This window comes from Vicugna pacos, chromosome 16 (genome assembly GCF_048564905.1).
Source record: "Vicugna pacos chromosome 16, VicPac4, whole genome shotgun sequence".
In the NCBI taxonomy this organism is placed as follows: domain Eukaryota; kingdom Metazoa; phylum Chordata; class Mammalia; order Artiodactyla; family Camelidae; genus Vicugna; species Vicugna pacos.
The window spans coordinates 39,964,833-39,979,671 of NC_133002.1; the positions used below are offsets into that span (position 1 = coordinate 39,964,833).

Here is a 14,839-nt window from a genome sequence, read left to right on the forward strand (position 1 = left end):
CCGTAAATAATTTTCTTGTATTTCCCTGGTTAGAAAACACATTACAATTCCATTAAACCCTTTATAAAATTAAACTCAGACGAAAAGAACAACAAACCTTAAAAATCCTGGCACAGTATTCAAAGGATTTGGGGTTACTGACATCGTATACCAGGCATACAACATCACAAAGGATCTCAGCCTCAGTTAGAAATTCCGACTCTGAGATATCATGCAACTTGTAAAAAGAAAGATAATGAGAAACATAAGCATAATATTCATATATAATTAAAGTCATCATGTTTTATCACTTGCCTAATTTGACTTCTTAATTAAAAAGTACTAGTTAAGCATAATTTCAGACTGTTTTTTAGAAGTCAGAAGTATAGATACATAAGTAGCTTCCGGTTTTTGTAAATGAAAAATGGTGACGAAGGTTCTACAGAAAGTAGCATTTAGTGAGCGACTCAAGTGTGCTGGGCAGGCCCTTTACATGAATTCTCTACATACTATAAACAAGAAAACAAGCTAGAGACTAGGTCAACTGCCAAAGATAACACATCTAACTAATCTCTAACTAATCATCAAACCAAAATTTGAACTCGGATATGATTCCCAAGTCTTTTTTCTTTCTACCACATCACCTTTTCTCCCTACCAATCAAAAACACAAAGCAAAGGACCGTACATTAAGGTTATTTTGTTCTACTTCACTGCCTACTCTTTTTCAATGTTTATTATAACACCTCTAAAGAAATATCCCATCTATGATATGATAATGATCCAACATGAGTAAACTTCAGTACTGAGCTACATAAGAGTGAATCTTCGTTGAGGAGAGGAACGGGGAAGTGTGAAGTCAGAGGTGACTCAGCATATTCCAAGTAAAACACTACTACAGCATGAATATTCAGAGACATGAAAGAATCAATTTGCAAAGAGTGGTTGTATAAATAAAAGCAGGGAAATGAACAATCAGCAAGAATCACTACACACCCAATATGCAGAATTCCACTTAGAGGAGAAAGATGGGAGCTAAACAGGTTTAACAAGAAACTGATCAGCCACTGACTCTGTTCTCTCAAATACTCCTTTGGGTTTACCCAAATCTGTGTCTCCCAATTCTTAAAACTCCGCCAAGTAAATTCTTTTGTTATTTGCAAAAAGAAAAAAGAAAAGAAACTGACAAAGAACTTTTATCATAAAGAGCAAAGTATACATAAAATTCAACGTGATCATCTGTCTAGCAGAATAAATATTTCCAAAAAGAAAGAGGAAGGGAATGAATTTTCTTTAGTACCCATTATTTGTCTGGAGCGTCTCATATTAGCTAACTGAGAAACTCAGGCTCAGAGAGAATAAGCAACTTGCCACATAGCTAATCAGTGGTGGACCAGGGTTCAAACCAAAATCAGACTGGATCCAAAAAGAACATAAATTTCTTTGTACTATTTCATATTATGTTTTCAGTCATACCCTTCTTTCAATCGTTTTTTAGGCTAACAGATTTGTTAACTATACTCCTCCTTGCTAAATAGATAAAACTTGATTCAGATTACAGATAAACTACCACACACCTGCACTAAGGTTTTCATTATTAATTTCTAGTCAACAGTAGAGGACATAATTTTTAAAAATAGACGTAGAAAAGAGGGTAAAGAGTATTTAATTTTTTTTTAACTTTCTTATGGTGGTATAACATACAATTAAGCAGACAAATAGACAATTTTTCACTTATATCTATACCCATGTTATCACCATACAGATCAAGGGAATTAAAATTAATTTCAAAGAATAAACCAGGTGGAAAAAAAAATCACACAAGCCATTAAATTAAATCCAATCCTGTTTTCAAAGAGTCATTTAAAAATGTATCCAATAATTAATCATCTTTATATGCCAGAAAATTTCTTACCAACAAGTATTTCTCCTGTCCATACACATAAACAGTGTTAATCGCATAGTAAGACTTATGATCATCACGGATCTTCTTCTGCCTCTGAAAATAACCAAAAATTTCAGTGCTTACAGTAAGAAATTACAGTAACTAGTTTTCATCAACACACGCACTCTGTGTATATGTGTGGGTGTTTTACAGGAGAAAAAAGAAAGGACATTCTTTCCTACGCTATGTATTATTTATCAGTACAAAGGGGATATTGATTTTGTTTCTTAGTTCTTAAGGTCTAAAACAAAAGATGCATTCATTCTGCATGAAAGGAAAGCAGTAGCTGGAAAGGAAGTGAACTGTTTTATGGAAAGTGTATTCCAGAGCCACCTGCTGGCAATTCTCACTACACTGTAATTTGGTCTGCTATTTCATCTGGAAAAATGTCAGTCTCTTTACTTAAGGCAGTAGTCAGAATTAGAATCAGTATCACTTCAAAATATTTACTGTACATTTACTTCATACCAAGCACTGTATTTGATGCTGTCATATGTGTATTTATTTAATCCCCATCGAAACACTGGTTAAAAAAAAAGACAGATGATAGCTAACATCAGTGAAGCAAAGACAAAGCCAGCTCAATGAGATTACTGTTACACTTTAGCTGTACTATTATCCATAGGTCACTCAGTTCTAGCAACCATCTAAAAAGGTTAATGGTTATGAAAAAATCATGTAAACTGATGACTATAAAAATCTGTCAGGTTAAAGTTCTATTTTCTGAGAACTCTCACCGTTAAGTTTCTCCCAAGAAGAGCCTGAAGAACTCCACTCTTCCCACAGTTTTTCACCCCAATTACATTACATCTGAATACATTTCTTTGAGTCTGTTTTTTCTGAAGGTCTATTTTTTTATCTCTCGTTACTAAAAAGAAAAAAAAAGTTAATTATGTACTATTTGGACCTACTGAACCGTCATTTCACCTTCTGCAAAATAGGCAATTGCTATTTATCATTTTTACAAAGTGTTTGATCAATAAACACACTGTGCAACAGTCAAGCTGTGTGTGAAATAAAGTACAAAATATAATACAGAAGAGCCTCACTTACTGGAAAAGATGCATTTCTGACAATCGGCTGTAAATTAAACTGGTAACTAAATGATATTCATTTCATCATAAAATTAGTACCTTTTTGTAAGGAAAATGATATTCCCGAAAATGAACAAAAATTGCAATATATATAGCCAACACTATATCCCATCTATCTTTTCAGTTATAAATTACTGTCATAACAAATTATAAACTGAAAGATCTTATCTCAAAACTGCACTTTCTTAGGTCTACAAATGGGAAGGGATAGGCACTCTAGGGTTAACTGGCCTTTCAAATGTAAATCTGTAAAAGGCAACCCTGAAAACAATGTTGTACCAGCAGAGCAATGGGGCATCTCTTCCTGAGGTCAAGAGGCCTCATTAAGATGTACCCAAAGATTCAACCACAAGAAGACTCACCAGAGACACTATAGTAGCAAAAAACTGAAAGTGATTAAAAAAAAAAAAACACAAAATAATTGTACGATAGTTAATTAAGTTATAGAGTAACCATATGATGACACATTATCTAATACTAACAATATATAAAGTATACTTGTTGATACAGAAAGATGTTCACCATATTTTGTGGAGTAAAAGAACCTCATGCTGTCTAGTAATTAGTTCCTTACTCTTTGGTGCTGAATTAAACACTAATTGGTTAAGTACTTTAAGGGGTACTTGCTCTGTCAGTTTAACACTGGCTATCTTCTTGTTATGGGGTTTCCTGTAAGATATGGCATTTTTTCCCACCAATTAGGATATAAGAACTCTTTGAAATGATCAGTCCCCTTATTTGCTGTTTCCTAGTGTTTCTATGGGTTTTCTTTAAGTGGAGCACATTCCTTGGCAAGGATGCCTGGTTAACATTACAACACCTGTGAAAAATTTATTAATGTGGAGACAGGTTATGAAAATGAGAGATGTACAGTCAGTTCAGTATCAGGATCATGAGTTAACAGGCATTGCTTTTAATGTTTAAAGAAAATTAAAATGCAAGGTAGACTGGTAAATTCTTTTAATGCCCACAGCCCTCCCAGATTTTCATCAGTGCAGAACCATCATGGGCAGAGTGGAAGTAAAACCTCTACTCTTCCTTTTTTGATAAACATCTCAACTCAAGAAAAATTACCAAATCGTGGGCAAACAGAGTATGAAGATGAGTTTTCTTTCACTCTTTTTACGTATGCAACTGAATCTTAAAAAATTTTCTAATTACAAACTGAATGGTACTCAGATACTTACCTGTGATCGCTGAAGCTTGAGACTCTTGTTCAGTCAATATTGAATAGCCAAGGTAACCCAAATACTCCAGGCATCGCTGCACATCTAAATAGGTTGTGAGCCTAGGAAAGGGAAGAGTTTAAAATGTGGAAAGTTCCTAAGTGAATATTTTTATACAAAAAAAATTATAACAGCTCAAATAGTTTGCTACCAGACCCAGATAATTTTTGTCAGACTCCTTTAATTTCCCATGTGCCTAACTATGACTTTTCTTTTTCCTACACTGACATTCTCATGGCAGAGAAGAAAGGGAGGAGAACGCAGGTGGGGGCGGGGGGAATTTCTGTAACTACTCCATCTGCCGGGAGAGAACAAACCCAAGCACATGCACAGTGAGATACTGGTAAGATCCAGAGCAGGGATATTTTATATTTTCTGCTTCCCAAGTTATATATTGTACTGCAAATACTGGCTAGTTAAATCTGAAAAGGTCTAAGAAGGGTGTAAAAATAACTGAATGGCACCTCATGATTTGAAAAAAGCATAGATCCCAGTGCTGAGAAAGTTAGTCTCACCAAGGCTAAAGTAATTAAGTCATTTATGCACAACCAGAGGATTTCCTTAGCACCCTAGAAAAAAGGTCAACTTGGCTGTAACTAGATTGTAGACACCACCCTCACTAAGTCTAGGACTGCATTAAAAACAAACAACAGCAAACCCTCAAAATACGTCTGCAGTGTCAAGTAAAATACGCTCTCCCTGTACGAAGATACAATAATTGTGTGATAACAATGTTTCCAACTCCCTTAATCAAAACTGCATTAGAATTTAGTTCCATTTTGATATGACTTATTAATATTTCCCTGTATAGTACCCCAAAGCAAACACATCTCTTCCTGGTAAATTTATAGAACACCTATAGTTCATGTCAGAGATAGCGGCACTGTAAATCCTGCTCACAGGCACTTATGTTGAAGCATTTCGTAAGATCTGACAAACGTAAAAAATAATGAATCTAATGCACCGTAAGTTTAAACTAGCTGTGACCTGGGAGGAAAGCAGCAAGCTCTGTACTCACGTCCACTGGGAAAGGAATCCCTGGTAGGTGATCCAGCCTCTTTCATTTGTACAAACTGTGTTATTCACATCTGGCCCCCAAGGTATGTAAGGGAAAACTTTAAACAAATCTTTAAGCTCATCAGGTGACAAAGCACAGTCTCTGTCCTGCAGACACACAAGGAAGTACACATGGTGTTAAATACCCGAGAGAGTAACTCCCAGCACAAGAGCCCCCAAATAGAGTGAAGACGCTTCTACAAACTAGCAAATGAAAAGAAATCTTTACATTTTGTCAGGAAAATCCCTTACACATATATAAGCAACCTATGTAAGTCTATCAGAAACTATATTTTTTCATCTTGAGAAAACAATTAAGTCAATAATAAAAGTATTTTTGCTAGTAGAAGTTAAGAGAGGTTGAGTAGTTTCTGGCTATGTGACATGAGCCCCCAGAGCTCAGGGAAAAGAGCTGTATCATTCACAAGAAAGTACTTCACCAGGTACCATGGAAAACAGCAGCTAAAAGCTTACCAAATCGTGCTTGTCAAAAGTACTCTGGAGAAACAAATATGCATGATGATTTAATTCAGTAGTGCAATCAGGAGGTATTTTTAGCCTGTTGATGAAAAAAAAGAAAGTAAAACAAACCATTAAACAAATACTAAAATTTAACAAATGAATATGAAACTGCGACAAGTCTCTTTGTAGGATGACAGAGATATGTCTGCTGCAGCCATTTAGACTTTCCCAGGGAAAAGCCATTGGAGTGGTACGGCAATCCTCAGAAGAGTCGTAACAGTGCTCATTCCAAGGGCACATAAACAGTTTTCTTAAATATCTGAAGGGCAGGTTGTGTTAAAAGTTTTACATTTTACAACTATAAGGGGGGAAGGTATAGCACAAGCGGCAGAGCGCATGCTTAGCACACACAAGATCCTGGGTTCAATTCCGAGCACCTCCTCTAAAAATTAATAAGTAAACTTAATTATCTCCCCCCCAGTTTTTTTTTTTTTACAAATAACACTGATTAAACTGTAATGCGTTGCTCTTCCTATAAACCAATTATTAGTCAAAATTATGAGCTACATAAAATATCAACATTGTAATGATTTGAAAATGATGTGAAGAGATGTAACTTTTGCCTGATTTGACCTCTGACACAGCCTCAATCCCATTCAATAAACACATATCAAATGCACTGAGGTATGAGGGACATAAAAACAAGATAGGCCCCCTACCTCTAAGGAACACATCCAAGCTGGAGACAGATCACAAAACAGATAACCTCACTATCTCAAGAGAATGCGGCAACTGCTGAGTATCAGTAAACCAAGGATGCTGGGAGAGCCTGTGTGAAAGGGAACACCTCTGGCCTGGGGATGGGAACGTGTCAGCACTGCTGAGAGACACTGCCACCTGACTTGAGACTTGAAAGTTAAGAAGCAAGAACTAGGTTGGAGGGAGAGGGAGGAAGAGAGTGAAAACATCACGGGCAAAAGCTTGGAGTGGGAAACGATACCTGACAGGCGGACTAGAAACGGTCTGGGGTTTACCTCCAGAATGAAGGCAGGGGGTGAGCCAGGGCACAGCAGATCATGAGTGACCTCTGACACCAGCTTAAGAAGCTTGGGATTTATCCCACCTTGAAGGGAAAGTGACAGGGCCCAATCCGTGCTTGTGTATCTGTTAATCTAGCAGCAGTGTGAAGGACAGTGGCAGAGAGTTTAATAAGAAGGCCAGAAAGATTCAAGTGGTGGCTCTGAAGGGGCGGGCTATTTTGCAGAAAATCAAAGGCACAGTACATAAATAAATGAAAAGAGATCTTTGCGTAGGTCACAAAACCATAAAAGATGGAGTTTCCTCATTGTCATGCTTTTAGAAAGCAACAAGCAACATACTGCAGAATTCATCTACCCACTATAAATGGCACAGAAAAGAAAACTGGACGAACATGATCTGGGACAAATTCATTCATTCAATATATGTTTATTGAAAAATCTGATAAATACTTGAGCCAAGATTTAATAACCATGACAAAGGAAGTTTCAACTTAGAGCTAATTAATGGACCAGGAATCCAACCAGAAAAAAACTTTGCTTCTTCAATGATAGGCAAGGAAAAAACAACAACAAAGCTTTTCTGAACCCTTATGTGGATAGCTAGCAATGCTATACTAAAAATTAAAAAGAAAAATTAACAGAAACAGACTCACAGACATAGAAAACAAATTACAGTCACCAGTAGGGGAAGGGGGTGGGGATAAATGGGGAGTTCGAGATTTGCAGATACTAATATACATAAAATAGATAGCACGTTCATGCTGTATAGCACACGGAACTATATTCAATACCTTTTAGTCACTTATGGTGAAAAAGAATATGAAAACGAATTTATGTATGTTCATGTATGACTGAAGCACTGTGCTGTACACCAGAAATTGACACAACATTGTAAACTGACTACACTTCAGTAAAAAAAAAAAATACATAAAAAGAAAAATTAATCCACCACTGAAGAAGTGAAGAGAAAAGGCCAAAGACTCAAAGGCCAGATCTTGGGAAGTCACCTTCCTGAAAAGCCCACTTTCCTGGGGTGTGATAGAGGCATCCTATAGCAAAGCAGTCTCCTATTTTGGGGTGACACTGGGTTTATTGTTAAACAAACAGAACCTAAAACTTAGAAAAACTATTTTATTTTAAGCTAAAAACAGCCTATAAAACTTAGGTACAGGGGGAGGGTAACAGCTCAGTGGTAGAGCACATGCTTAGCATGCACAAGGTCCTGGGTTCAATCCCCAGTACCTCCTCTAAAAATAAAGGAAGAAATAAACCTAATTACTTCCCCTCCAAAACAAACAAACCAAAAACAAGCAAACAAACAAAAAACCTAAATTTTCAGGACTGAAGAAAAGAAAAATGCTAACCAATATATTTCTGATCCTTGACTCTGAAAACAAGTTTGTCCAGCATCTTTTATCTCTTTCCTCAGTAAAACAGATTTTAAAAGATAACTGTGTTCTCCATTAGAAGGTGAGGAAGAGTATGAGCCATGCTATAAATGAGTGGCTCTCAACTAGGGGTGACTTCCCTCCTGAGGGGACATTTCTGGATGTCACCACTAGGGGAAGAGGTATGACTGGCATCTTAGGATGCGCGAAACATTCTGTAACGAACAGAACAGACTCTACATTAATGAATTATCCAGTCTAAAATGTCAACAGTGCCAAGGTTGAGAAATCCTGCTACAAACCTCTCTATAATTCTAAATTTATTCTTGAGCAGCTCAAAGCCTACCTACCTTTGTGCTAAATAAAACTTAAAAATATTGGCAAGTGAAATCAATTAGAAAGCCAAAGGTACATACAAGGGAAATAAATATTCAGGTGTCAAATCCAGATCGTCGTCATAACCAAATCGTCGAAGCACAGTCCAAGTAGTTTCATGTCTCCCTCTCTGGATAAAAAGTGTATGTAAAAAAAGGAAACCTGGAATAAAGTAGTAAACACAGTGGATGAGAAAAGGGTACAGAATCACGTGGGAGAAGAGCATGAAACATATTAACGGCAAGAGCCAGACTCATGAACACGTGTGAACTTGCTTTGCATAATGAAGGTCATATCAAAACAGAGTTCACAAATGTCTTCGTGAAACAGAGCTGATTTCAGAATCATTTCACATACACACCCGGGTCAGTAAGAGACAGAACTGGATGAGAGGGCCAAAACATATCCCAAGGAATACACTGACATTCACAAAGTTACATGATAAAAACAAACGCAGTCACTGTGCACATCTCTGCACTTACTGATACAATGGAAAATTCTGGTTACCAGCTGCAGTTCTTACCTCACTGTGGCTCGATAACATATTTTACAGGGAACATTCTGTATTGGGTAAATTTGACTGGTAGACAAAATGTATTTCTTCCCTAAAAATAATTTCTATTTAAAGGATGCTTATGAGTAAGAAGAATTTTAAGATACATTTGTTTCAGAAATCTCTTACCCACAGATGGATCTCTGCATTCCTGAGATCCAACCCATCTCCCTACCTCTAATTTATACTGATAGTAAGATTAAGATCATCATCCCCATTAATAGCCTGTCTCTTCCAACTCAAATATTCAGGTTAAATTTTAGGTATATTAACTAATATAAATATTTCCCCCAAAATAGAAAATACTCTAAAGACTTTCACCTTCTGCCAAATTTTGGAAATATTAAGTTCAAAGGGGGGGGGGGAACACCACTAGCCCACCTTTCAGTGTCAATCCACTATCGGCTACACCATCACTTATATGTTTTCTGACCACATTCTTGACATCTTCCAGAGCTTGAGGAGCTAATGGAGTGTTGAAACAAATTCTCTAGCAAAAAAAAATTTTTTTAAGTTAAAAACAAATCAGCTTTAAAACCACAAATAATGCAAATATTAATCCACAAAGCAATATTAAATCAAAGAGTTGCAACGACAAGAAACGATTCCTAAACTAGGATAGTCTTTGTTTTGTATTAAGTAAAACATGTCATACTTAGAAGGACATGTTTTCCCTACTCTCCCCACCATGTTTCTAAAACACAGAGCTCTTTGTGTAGTTCTGTTATATAAAACTGAGAAAGAGAAATAATGCAGAGCTCAGACTTCAAGTCATCCTTAATACACCCACTGTACACCATGAAATTATACTCTCAGAGTCCCCTCAATTACTAAGCGTAAGAGAGTTTTATCCCCTAGGTAAAGATTAAATTGCCTGATGTGAAATCGAGTTTTTACATGACAGAGATGCACGTTTATCAACATATCACTGTTTAATCAAATAAATTTTTTACAGCCTTTTTCAGAAAAAGAAAAAAGAGGCCAAGATACACACATGCCTGAAATAAAAGAAGGCTACCTGAAAAAAGTTGAGTTCAGCATCATTGAGAGTGCCATCATTATCCTGATCAGATATTTTGAATATCCGAGTAAGGGCTTTTATACAGGCTGGTTTCATCTGTAAATCATTGAGAAAAGAAACAATTGTTTTCAATGTAAATAGTTGAGATTTTTAAATATGATTTTCATAAACAGGCTGAGAAGAATTCTGAATGTTTTCACTGTCAAACACATAACATCAAACACAACCAACATGATAAATGAACTAAAGCAAAGCCATTTCCTTTTATTTATACTCAAACCATTCTAAGCAAATGAGGCAATGTTTACTTAGACTGATACCTGAAATGGCTAAACTCTCCCTTCACTACCATATCCTCTCAATATGAATAAAAGAGAAGTTCATCTTTAGGGAAGATTCATTCTTCCAGTCACATAAAGAAGAAATGTTTATTTATTTATGCCCTCTCTCATTCCCTAAAGAATCTGAGCTATGGTGAGGGCTTTCCAACTCAACTGCTCTAAATGTTTTGATCTGTCACTTGTGTGTACGTGTGTGTACATCAAAGCCTCCAGGATATAAAATGTACTTATTCACAAGCAGGTAACGAAACAATACTGGTTGATAAGGGTAAAGGCTTTTAGTAACTTCCCATACATTTAAAAAAGAATTTTGCCTTTTGTGACTCTGTAAAACTTTAATAAGTAAGGCTGCTGGAAAAGTATCTTGACAACTTCCTTATTTTTTGTTTTAGGATTTATAATGGATAGAAAAAATATTTGACTATTTAAAAATAAGGCCCACAAGCTTCCTCAACAATTTTGAGAAAATAAAACTTTTCAGGAAGATCTCTGAACATTGTATAAACCTGGAGGTAGACCTCTCACGGACATCTGAATCAGAGAAATGAGATGGCAAGGTGAGGAAATGTGTACTTGTCATTTCATTTACTGACTTCATTGAGATAGGCTATCCAGAGCAAACAGCAGTGATGAGTTGTTTTTTTCCAACTGATTTTTTTCCGGGTCAGGGGGGATAATCAAGTTTATTTATTTATTTTTAATGGAGGTGCTGGGGATTGAACCCAGGACCTCACGCATGCTATGCACACTCTACAACTCAGATATGCCCTCCTCACCGTGATGATGAGTTTTGATCATGCTATCACATCAAACTCAAAGGCATAAAAGAAATGCTGTTAAAAATAGCAAAGGAACAAAATATACACAATCCTTTCTTTTTTTGTTTTCAGTGGGGGCTCTAGGAGAGCAATTTGATATAGCAAAAAAAGGAAAACCCAAGATATAAACAGATTAGAAAGAAAACAGAAAAAGAAGTCAAACATTTAGGGGGCACTGGATAGGGCTTTCTTTATAAAAGAGTACTAAATGGACTATAACCTATCACATCTACAACCTTGGATAATTTTTTTAAAACAAGTTAGAATAAGATATTGCATCTATAAATATGATCTTAATATTAAATACTCAAGATTAATAAAGACCACATTGTAGTTACTCTTCTTTTAAAAATCTGTTACATAATAATCTAAATGTTTTGAAAAGTAGCAATAGCTAGAATGATGCAAAAAACAGACTCTGAAAATAACTTACTTACAAGTGGTTTTTCCTCACATCATAAAATGCTACATTAAAAAAAGCAATCTGAAGAAAAATAAAGTGATGCATTTTTCATTAAAGCTTGAAATGCATCAGAACCAAAAGTGCTCTGAGGTACTGGCTCAATATGATATTTAAATATTAACCACCTTAAAATATACTACCAAAATATGACTACTTTTTAAAAGTATTAAAAACTATACTTCAATAAAGCTATAAACCATGTTTAAAGTAATAAAATAAATTCATTTTGCATATGAGTAATCTAGACTCTCACACAAATCTCATGGTTACCAGGGGGTTATGGGGTTGGAAAGGGATAAAAATGGGAGTTCAAGATCTGCAAATACTAACTACTATATATAAAATAGGTAAATAACAAGTTTATATTGTACAGCACAGGCAACTATATTCAGTATCCTGTAGTAACCTATAATGAAAAAGAATATGAAAAGGAAGATATATGTATATGTATACATATGTATATATGTGTATGATTATGCTGTACACCAGAAACTGACACAACATTGTAAGCTGACTACACTTGAACATTAAAAAAAAAAAAACCCTCTCACAGATCTTCTCATTATTAGGTAATCAGAGGACTCCATGGGTCATACAGAGTCCTTCATCACTGGAAACAAATGTCCAGTTTAGGCTTTAATTCTGAATATGACCTTTTTGATGATTCCACTTCAAACCTGTGTTAAAAGTTTATTAATGTTGTCTAAAAAAAAAAGATTCTGATACAAGCTCAGACTCAAGGCTTGTACTTGTATAAAACAAGGCACATACAGTCTCTAAAAGCTGCAGATTTCACCTCAGGCGGGTCCACCTAAGAAACGAACAGATGGTAGTAGCTGTTTTACTCTTGTGGGGAAAGGAGGAGGGTGATTAGTGGATTAGCAGAACTAATAATAGGCCTGAGAAAAAAGTAGCAATTAAAGAACTGAGAACAAAGTACTGGAGGGGATTTAATGCACTGCTGGGCTAAGCTCAAGGTGAATCTCTACAGTATAAGACTATTTCCCAAATTTTCTCGATCATAAGATACAGCACCCGGCTGAATCAGAATGGAATCTGTATTTTTAACAAGAACACCTATTCTTGACTATTATGACATTATGAGGTGAATTTGGGAAATACTGAGATTAAGAGCAAGTTAGAAAGAAACACTCCAATTAAGGGACAATAAACCAGGATTAAGGCAAAGTAAATCAGGGTCAGATTAAAGGATAAATCAGATTAATATTTATACCAGGGGTCAGCACTTTTTCAGTAAAGGGCCACACGGCAAATATTTTAGGCTTTGGGGGCCAATAGGCAAAATCAAGGATATCACGTAGGCACTTACACAGCACGAGACAATCAAATTTCCATAAAGCTTTTATTGACAAGTTAAAAATATAATAATAACTGAGTATAAATTTGCTATACAGGTCTAATAATGAGAAGAAAGGAATAAGAGGGATAACATTTGGCTTAAATGGGATTCAAAGTTAGTGTTTCCTATCTTGCAATAACCTATAATGGAATATAATATGAAAAAAAAAAACCCAAATCACTATGCTCTACACCTGAAACTAACACAATACTGTAAATCAACTATTCTTCAATTTAAAAAAAAAGTTAGTGTTCTCTATCATGAAAATCAGTTACAAGTGTTCAGCTGTTAATGCTGATCTGTAATGAGATTTTACATATTTCATCTTTGAAAATGTACTTCTGCACAGATACACACTGCCAACAGTGCTGCACATCTATAAACATACAACTTTCATTGAGCACATTCATCACTTGGAAGGCATTTATAGAATTACATTAGATTCTTTTCTTGATATTTGCCTCTTAGCCTGTCATTAGACTGCATATTAGGTGGAAGTTCCTCAACTGCTCAGTCAAATAGATTAGGAAACACAGAAACCTCCTCTGCACATTGCATCAAGGTCTATCTAAAAAAAACTGATGCTGGAACTGTGGCTCAGAAAATATATCTGCTTTGCCATCTGAAAATCCACTTCTTTTTCTTGTTTTGGCATGATAGGCATGTACTGATTAAAAAAAAAATGTCGCAGTACAGTGGTACCTGAAATGCTGCCAAGCTCAAACTGTGTCAGTGCAATTAGCAGGGCACTGAGCAGCAGTGATAAGTGGTGAAAGTTATCACACACGAGCTGTCGCAACATTCAGGTCTGCCTCTGGAGCACAAAAGCAGCACAGACGTGAAGGAATGAGCGTGGCTGTGTTGCATACATAAAACTTATTTAGGAATGATGAAATCTGAATGTCACAAATTTTATTCCTTTTGGTTTTTTTCCCCAATCATAAAAAAATGTAAAGTGTATCTTAGTTCACACGCTATATAAAAGCTGGTGGCAGGTCAAATCTGGTCTGTGAGTCAGCCCTCCAACCACTCACATATACTATAAACTTCTGAAAAAAATCTTTTCAGGAAACTTTTTCCCCCCAAACTTTTACTTCTTAAAAACTCAACAACAGCAAAAGAAACATAACTCCATCAAGAAATGGGAAAAAGACTTAAAATAGACATTTCTCCAAAGAAGACATACAAATGGCCAATAAGCACATGAAAAGATGTTCAATATCATTAGCCATCACAGAAATGCAATTCAAACAAGATACCACTCACAACTACCCGAATGGCTATAAACAAACCGACAATAAAAACGTTGGGGTATGGATAACAAGTGTGGGCAAAGATGTGGAGAAATAGTTTAGTGGTTCTTCAGTAAGTTAAACAAAGAACCACCATGTGACCTAGCAATTCCACTGATAAATAAACACACAAAAGAACTGAAAACAGGTGTTTAAACTTAAGTGCAAATGTTCTTAGCAGCTCCATTAACAGCAGCCAAAAACAGGAAGTAACCCAAATAACCATCAACAGATGAATGGGTAAATAAAATGTGGTATAGCTATTCAATGAAGCATTATTTCACCATAAAAAGGAATGAAATACTAATATATGCTATACCATGGATTTACCTTGAACACATTACACTAAGTGACAGAAGTCAGACACAAAAGACCACATCTTATATGATCCATTTATATGAAAAGTTCAGAATAGACAAATCCACAG

The 14,839-nt window shown here is 35.7% G+C and overlaps 1 protein-coding gene across 4 annotated transcripts in view; it reads right to left on the bottom strand.

Moving 5' to 3' along the window:
- RHOT1 (ras homolog family member T1) overlaps positions 1–14,839 on the bottom strand; it is a 57,466-nt gene that overhangs the window by 16,054 nt on the left and 26,573 nt on the right. For all 4 annotated transcript variants that reach the window (XM_006211988.4, XM_015245831.3, XM_015245829.3 and 1 more), the window contains exons 9-17: positions 10,136–10,234; positions 9,499–9,607; positions 8,606–8,726; positions 5,774–5,858; positions 5,262–5,407; positions 4,205–4,305; positions 2,661–2,791; positions 1,894–1,977; positions 98–217 (exon numbers count right to left, since the gene is read on the bottom strand). In XM_006211988.4, the coding sequence (XP_006212050.2) occupies positions 98–217; positions 1,894–1,977; positions 2,661–2,791; positions 4,205–4,305; positions 5,262–5,407; positions 5,774–5,858; positions 8,606–8,726; positions 9,499–9,607; positions 10,136–10,234 (996 nt within the window). The remainder of the gene's footprint in view (positions 1–97; positions 218–1,893; positions 1,978–2,660; positions 2,792–4,204; positions 4,306–5,261; positions 5,408–5,773; positions 5,859–8,605; positions 8,727–9,498; positions 9,608–10,135; positions 10,235–14,839) is intronic.